The sequence below is a fragment of the Diuraphis noxia genome, unplaced genomic scaffold (genome assembly GCF_037042655.1).
Source record: "Diuraphis noxia isolate RWA-SAM2 unplaced genomic scaffold, SU_Dnox_SAM2 contig0002, whole genome shotgun sequence".
NCBI classification, from domain to species: domain Eukaryota; kingdom Metazoa; phylum Arthropoda; class Insecta; order Hemiptera; family Aphididae; genus Diuraphis; species Diuraphis noxia.
In genome coordinates, this window is record NW_028301712.1 from 31262113 (window position 1) to 31270104 (window position 7992).

General features: G+C 31.2%; 1 protein-coding gene across 1 annotated transcript; it reads left to right on the plus strand.

Moving 5' to 3' along the window:
* The first annotated feature begins 2596 nt into the window (after positions 1 to 2596).
* On the plus strand, positions 2597 to 5409 carry LOC107172616 (protein THEM6-like). The gene has a single exon (XM_015522908.2). It carries the CDS (start codon positions 3227 to 3229, stop codon positions 3887 to 3889), a length of 663 nt encoding a protein of 220 aa, XP_015378394.1. The 5' UTR covers positions 2597 to 3226; the 3' UTR covers positions 3890 to 5409.
* Positions 5410 to 7992: the final 2583 nt, after the last annotated feature.

Consider the following 7992-nt stretch of genomic DNA (forward strand, 5'->3'; position numbering starts at 1 on the left):
TAATCAAGTTTTACATTTCTTTAAATATTATTATATTATGTAGGTATTGACATATTAATATAATATGACTATTGACTAATATAAACACGATGTTTAATCAGGTCAAATTGCTGCAAAAAAACTACATACACATGCCAACTAATAACTATATATAATTAGAATATGACAGTGTAAGTGTTGCAAATATTCAAATATTGTCTGCAAACTTAGTAGATTTAGCATTACGTATTTCTCACGCGGCTTAAACTTTCCCAGTTGATACTTTGATTTACATTTTACACAATACAACAAGAGAGAGTCAAGAACATTTGTTCGATTTTTTTTTTATTATGAGAGTTATTTTTTATTTTTTTTACGCGTCGTCGTTCGAAAAAATACCAATCTTAAACAAACTGGTTTTTCATAATCAACGAAAGCTACGAAAAATATGTTGTTAGAAATAAACAGGAAGCGTATAATAATATGTAGCTGGCTGTTTACAATATTATACACCGATAACTGATTGTAGTTAATTATTGTCTTGATGTTGAATTGACCTTCAAACTTAATATTATTTCTAATATGGCTATCTAATAACTTAACTCTGAAACAGAGATTCGAAATTCTGTATTATTGGTGGTGATTTTTTTGAACTTGATGTTACATTGTAATGTGTCCATGATTATGATGTTTTATCTCCTATATGACTTTGTCAACATTAAAAAAATCACAGTATATTTTATTATTATAATTTTACTCATTGGAGTTTGAAATAAATTATTGGAAAAAACCTGACATTTAAGATTTTTATGTTGCCAAGGTTTTCTCCATAGATTTATGATAAACTACTACACAACAAATAATAATTTAGAAATGAAACTTGATCATAAATCTATATTATATTAACTTTTTTAACGGCTCTCTACTATTTCATTATGGATTTTATAAATTAATAAACATTTTAATTTAAGACAAAAACAATTAAATAATGAGTATTAATATCAAGATTTTTAATTTACTTAGAAATATTAAATTGTCATAAAAATGTGAAGATAAATCTTGAAATTATTATGTATTTTTAAAATGTTTAGGTTGCTACAAGAACAATGTATCAATAACCTTGTTGTCTGTTGTAGGTTAGATAATATAAATATTATATTCAAACCTCTTAACTATAAAAATTGTAAATCGTATATATCTTTTAGCTATAAATAAATTTGCGAATTTTAGTGTCATATTTATGTCGTTAAAATGTAATCTTCAAACGCTTATAAAAAGTGTGATTTTACTGTATTTTCAATATTTAAAAAAAAAAACTTATGAGAATTTTCACGTTAAATTTCTAAGTTTTTTAATCGATAAACATTTTTATCGACATATTATTTCATACCAAAAAATCAATACAATTTGAAAACATCTTCAAATGCCTGTTAAATGATTAAAATACTGAATACTTTTAGAATATATATATAATATATAAGATAATTTTTAACTGTTGGTAAAGTAATGTATGAGGAATGCTGTATTATATTTTCAAGTAATTCTACTAGCAAAACATTTAATTTAATTTTACATAAATCGAAAAAAACTAAACATTGCTTTTCAAAAAAACATTTCAAATGTCTACGAATAGCACAGAAATATCCTAAATATATTGAAGTTACTTATATCAAATAAAGTATAGGTAGGTATGCTAATTTACATATTTTTTTAAAAGTTCAAGTTCTCACAGTTATTAATTTTCAAGTCACAACAAATAAACAAAATAAACTTTGTCGGAACTGGATTGATTTTGAGTGGGATTCCGGGCTTAGCTTAAATTTTTTTTCTCAATTATTTTGACAAGTTTAAGTAGGTGTTCAGAATTTTTTCTTTTTGGATCTCAAAGTACTAAATAGATATTTTAATTTAGCACTAGAAATTTAAATCTTTTTTACTACTATAAAACGTGACGTACTGATGTCTCACGTAAAACACATCATTGTAAAATCAAAACGCTTCTTTTAGCATCTATAAAACAAAGATTATACAAACAATATGTGTAGGAATTTCCAGTCAAATAATATTAAAATATCGGTTTATTTGGAAAATGGTTTCAAATCAATATATGTAAGGATGAGAGAAATTTAAAGAGCCGACAATGTGAACCGACACCGACCAAGTGAGGTGTTTACTAACTGTGGGGGCGATCTACATTGACCTTATAAAGTGGTACGTATGCGCCTTGACAGCAACTACGTAGTTTACAGACGGAGTGTTACCGGTGACCTGCGGCGATTGCACGCAATCGAAATATATTATTATTATTATTATATAATGAGAAAAAAAATAATAATAAATAACAAAAACGTATGGTCAGACACTCAAACATGTTTGGTTTCTTGCTTATGGCAGCGACATCGACGTCGGCGAATACCGTAATCGGAACAGTCATCAAAAAGTATGCAATAATAATAATAATAATAATATAGGCGTGTTCGACTACGTCTCATCACGGTGTATATTATTTTAATACGAATAGCAATAATAATAACAATATGATGGTAGGGGTTGCTCGTGCGGAAAGTCCCTCGTCGACGTATTAGCTACGGCCGCCGTCCAATGACTCACATTCGCGTATTTATATTTCTTTATGTTTACGAGTCGGGACGCGATCAACACACGCGCGCAGTCATATCTTACACGGTGACCAAAGTAGGCGAACAGTGCGCGTGAGAGACAGAAAATCGCAGCGATCGAATTTCATACGATTTCGTTGTTTATTAGGTACGCTATATCGATTTTTATTTCGTCGATATCACAATGTTATTATTATTGGACGGACGAACTTACCTACTTCCCGTGCGATGGTCATTCGACGCAGCTGCAGTTGACACGTGAGTGGTGTGAATAACATTATACAGTGTTTGTTGAGAAGATAATAATATTATTATTATTATAAAGTAAAAATAATTTACATTTTTTCAGCGTGCGTTTTTGTTTGTACGCTTGTTTTTCTTCTTTTTTTTAAAAAATAGCCCTCGTGTCCGACAATCTCTATCACGTTCGTTCCGAGGGGAACGTATCGATACGACCATAATTGGTCACGATGACCCTCAGCACTGTGCGTTTCGCGTGACGCCAAAAGGCCCAGAGTTCTGTGCTACTCTTTGAATTGTAAATAGACTTATTTTGACAATATTATTATAAATAATACAATAATCGTAATATCATATTAAACGTTTTCGTGCGAGTAAATCAAGTAAAAATGATTAATTTCCTGTTGACGTGCGACACGTACTCTGTCGCGGTGACCGCACTGCTGGTGATCGTGCTTCTGTACTGGGTGTTTGAAGTGCACTATTTTGCGCGGACCCTGTGGTGTGCGACCATGTGCCGGATCATGAAGAAGTACGTTCACATACTGGATACCACTTCGTACTCTTCGGCATGTCTGACCACGGACGTGGACTTCCTGCTGTTTCACATGAACAACTCGAGGTATCTGCGGGAAGTGGACTTTGCCCGGACAGAGTTCTACACGCGCACTGGACTGTGGGCGGCAATCCGGGAGAAGGGCGGGCTTCCCGTGCAGGGTGGCACCAGCATCCGGTACCGGAAGTTCATTCGGACGTTCAGCCTGTACAGCATATCGTCCAGGATCATTTATTGGGACCGGGAATCGATTTACATGGAGCACCGATTTGTGAGCCGCGGTGATGACTTTGTCAACGCCATCGTGCACTGCCGGCAGAGGGTGATCAACTGCGACGTCGAGGTGCTGATGGGTGAGTTGCTGGCTAAGGCTGCCAAGGAGAGTCCCGGTGACCTTCAGGAAGCACCCCGGATGAAGCCCGAGTGCCCGTTGGAGATCCACCATTGGATTCAGGCGAACCTTGTGTCCAGTGCCAATCTGCGCAACGGAAATTGATGGAGATCGCGTCTTCCCAACAATCCCCACCATCATTCCTACCCCGCCCAACCGCCCGGGTCATCGTATTCGTATCAATCCGTGACAGTAAGCTCGCTGAGGACTGCCATTTTGAAACCGTCTCGAGGACGATGAAAACGATGATTCAGAGAACGGTCCCGTTATATTTATATATCACCTCGGGAGACGTTATCGATCGGATTCCGGTAGGTTTAGGCAGCTTTTTTGAATTTAGTCGCTTGTCCGCATCGGAGCCATATAGGTCACACGGTTTCCCGATCGTCTTCAACCACAACGACGGGACCATAATAATAATATTGTACCTATACCACACTTTAATTACCTATTTCGATTTTTGACTGAATATTAACGTCACTTTACGCCGTTATGTGAACATTATTTTCTTATTCAATGCATCTATACTCATAACCGTATGCGTAGAATGGCGTTTTTTTTATTTATATAATTTATTTTAATTATTTATTATTCATGTATTTGATGGGTGACGTCACGTTTCGTGTAATTCGTTTTAACTATAATCGCATTTCCCAGTGTTTTTGATCTAAATATTGCTTAGCTCTGCTACATTTTGTCATTGTTTTGGGAACGACGTAAGTACTCGAGAGTTGGTTTATGTAAATAATAATGTTGTAATTCTATAATAATACCTATTACGATCGATGCAATTCTAGTCATTAGTTTTTTTTCTTAATTTCGTCTTATACACATTACTTTTACAACGATAAGTTAAATACATTTTTTTAAGTTTAGTATGTTAAAAAAAATAACTTAGTTTCATTAATTATTATTTTATTATTAAATCTTGTAAGATTTTTTTAGTTTGAAAACACGAGTACTGATGTCTTTGACCCTTGTATAAATTATCAATTTTGAGTAGGCATAGGCTAATAGTCGACCTTTATCGTCTTGAATATTGTGATATTATATATGTATTACATTTCATTTTTATATCTGTATTATGGTTTTTTTTTTTTGGACTTTGTGTAAAAAATGTTGACCCGTACGTGCTCACGACTGTTTAACTGAAGCGTAGACACGTTCATTGTTTATTGTTGTTAGCAGCGAGTGCATTTTATAAGTGTAAACTATTATTATAGTATATTGTAACTTGTATTTTTCGTTAAAATTTAGAATTTTTCATCTTTTAAATGCTAAACAATGTTTAATAGCAAAAACTATTTACGTCAAGATCCTGTGTAATACACTCTCTTACCTATCATAGTAACATATTACACCTATTTTTACATGTATAGATCGTCCATTTCTGTGGGTCTGTTATCCACAAAATAATAATATTTTTTTTTTATTTTCAAGGTTACTTAAAGTATATTATTATAACATTATAACTATAATGGTTTTGGTCGTGATTATGGCTTTATATACATTCCGAATTGTTCTATTTAAATAATACAAAGATGAATATTCATAGAAGCTCATATATTGTGAATTGTGATATAATGTAAAATACGTAGTTTAAATAAAATGTTATCACTGATAAATGATTGGCGTCTTTCTTTAAAAGGTCAATTGACAAAAGAAATTAATAGAACTATGGATATGGTTCAATGGGTTTTATTTCGAATAGAGTACCGATTTCTTTATGATTTTACTTTTCAAGGACCGTTAATGTAACATGCGCTGTTGATATTATGATTGTGACATGTATAGGTATTAGACATGGGTAAAATACTTTTTAATAAATATTTGGAATAAATACTCGAATACTGACATGCAAAACAACATATCGAATAAGATACCTATTTAAAATACTTTTTAATTTTTGTTTTAAATATTAAGCCAATGGTACTTTTCTTCGGAAAAGTTTGAAATTAGAGCCAACATAACATATAACTTAGTAGTCAAACACAGTATAATTCAATTTATTGATATTTGATTTAAAATGTGTATCATATTATAATAATTGTAAATAAGGAAAGTCACTTTTGTTAAAACAGGTGATTATCCTATGAAGTTTGTAACGAAAATCGCCCTTTTCGCTTACTCATCCTGTAAAATTTTAAATAGTTATTCAAAATACTATTGAGAAAAGTATTTTATAAGTATTCTGAATACAATCCATGACTGATAGGTACCATCGAACGAAAAGACTAACAGCACTTAAATTGAGGTAATTTTGAAAAGAGTAAAGTTTAAGGATATTAGAGCTTAAAAAGTTTTGAAAACAAAACAAAAATGAAATAAAAAGTTATGAATACATATATTATAGTCGACTGATTCGACTGAAATAACGGTAGGTATTAGTATTAGTTACACGTACTATCAATGGTTGGCCTTTGTTTGAAACATGTAAATATTTTTTTCGATTAAAATGTCAGCACGTGGTAATTTTGCGTATGAATTATTAAATAATTTGCTAACCTCTAAAAACCACGTGATAATAATACACACATGGCACCGTGATATTATTTATTACCGTAGAATGTACCTACTCCAAAAAGGCCAGTTGGTGGTTTCGTGCATGATTATTGTGTATAAAAATAAAATCGAATAAAACGAAACCGTCATTGACACCTATATAGTACGTATATAATATTATAGCAAAATAGATATTGTTTCACATTTTATAACTGAATGGCGAACAATCCGAGTTCAGAAACATTAAAATATTATGTATCACTACAGCTGCTGCAGCAGCATCAGCACACCATTATAAACAAAACCGGTTTAAATGTGAAACTCGTAACGTTTAAGATGCCTCAACCAATGAGTTTTTCTTGGCCTACTGCGGTCACTCTTACTTTTTAATAAATCCATGTTATTTTAAATGATAGGTAAACAGTTATTCAGGTTATTAGATACTATATACATATATAACACCTGTCTTACCGGTATGCCGTACCTACCGTAAACACACAATATAATGTAATAAAAGATACAATTATATGGTCGTACACTCGTACCTACTTACGTGCATAGATTAAAAAAAAAAAAAACATTGTTAACAATATTTAAACAATGATAATGAACAGTTATAATAATAATATAATTAAGTGTTTAGTGTTTACATGATAATTTTTTTTTTCGAACATACATTACGATTATTGTAGGTACCTACCTATTAAAATACACTTATACCAAACTAATATTATAATTTTTAATAGATCATTATTAATGATATTTTGATATTGTGACATTGCTTATAATAATACCATGAAATCGATGATAGATTTGTTTAAAAATTGTTTATCTACGGCTAACGGCATACTAAATTATGACAATTAATAACGGTTAATTATTTTATCATTAAGACGTAAAAGTAGGCACCAGCTTCGAATGCTCCGATGATCATGCTTGGTAAGTCATACCACTATGATATAAATTATAATACATTTTAAAACTATTAAGGGTGCCGCGAGGGGGTGCAGTTGCACCCACATGGCTTAAAAATTTTTTTTTATGGTATTTAAAAGATTTGTTTGCATTATTATCTATTAAAAACTTTGTATCCGACGAAAAAACAAAAATAACTTTGTATCGTCATATAATTTGAAAAAATATTTCCACGTATTTAACTAAAATAATTTAATCATTATTTAGAAATAAAAGTATACTATGAACGATGCACCCCCCTGATAAAATTCCTTGTGGCACCTATGCAAACTATAATAATATTTTTTTACCGAGAAAAATAATATGTTGACAATATCGAACTATTGTGTTTGGTGGTAATAGATGGCCGAAGGTCTTTTAATGGAACTTTTGCCAGAAATGGAAACAAGTAAGTACCTATACAATATTTAATAATTAAATTGTTTATGTTTTTCGCATGAAAAAGATTTTTACTATCTATAGCTTATTTTTATTGAAGTAGTAAACGACCCGGATGATAAAAATAATTATATTAAAGTTAATAAAACAAATTTCAAACAATTATAATTTTATATCGTAGTTTTTACTAGATTTATTTATTTTTTGTTAATTAAAATTGTTAAAAATAGTCGTTAATAATATTATATGGATTATGAGACTTGTTAGACCAATAAATCGTTATATCATCTTGACAAATCGCTTGAATGTGATATGCATGACATTTTTTCGGATACTGTTGTACTGAAGGTACA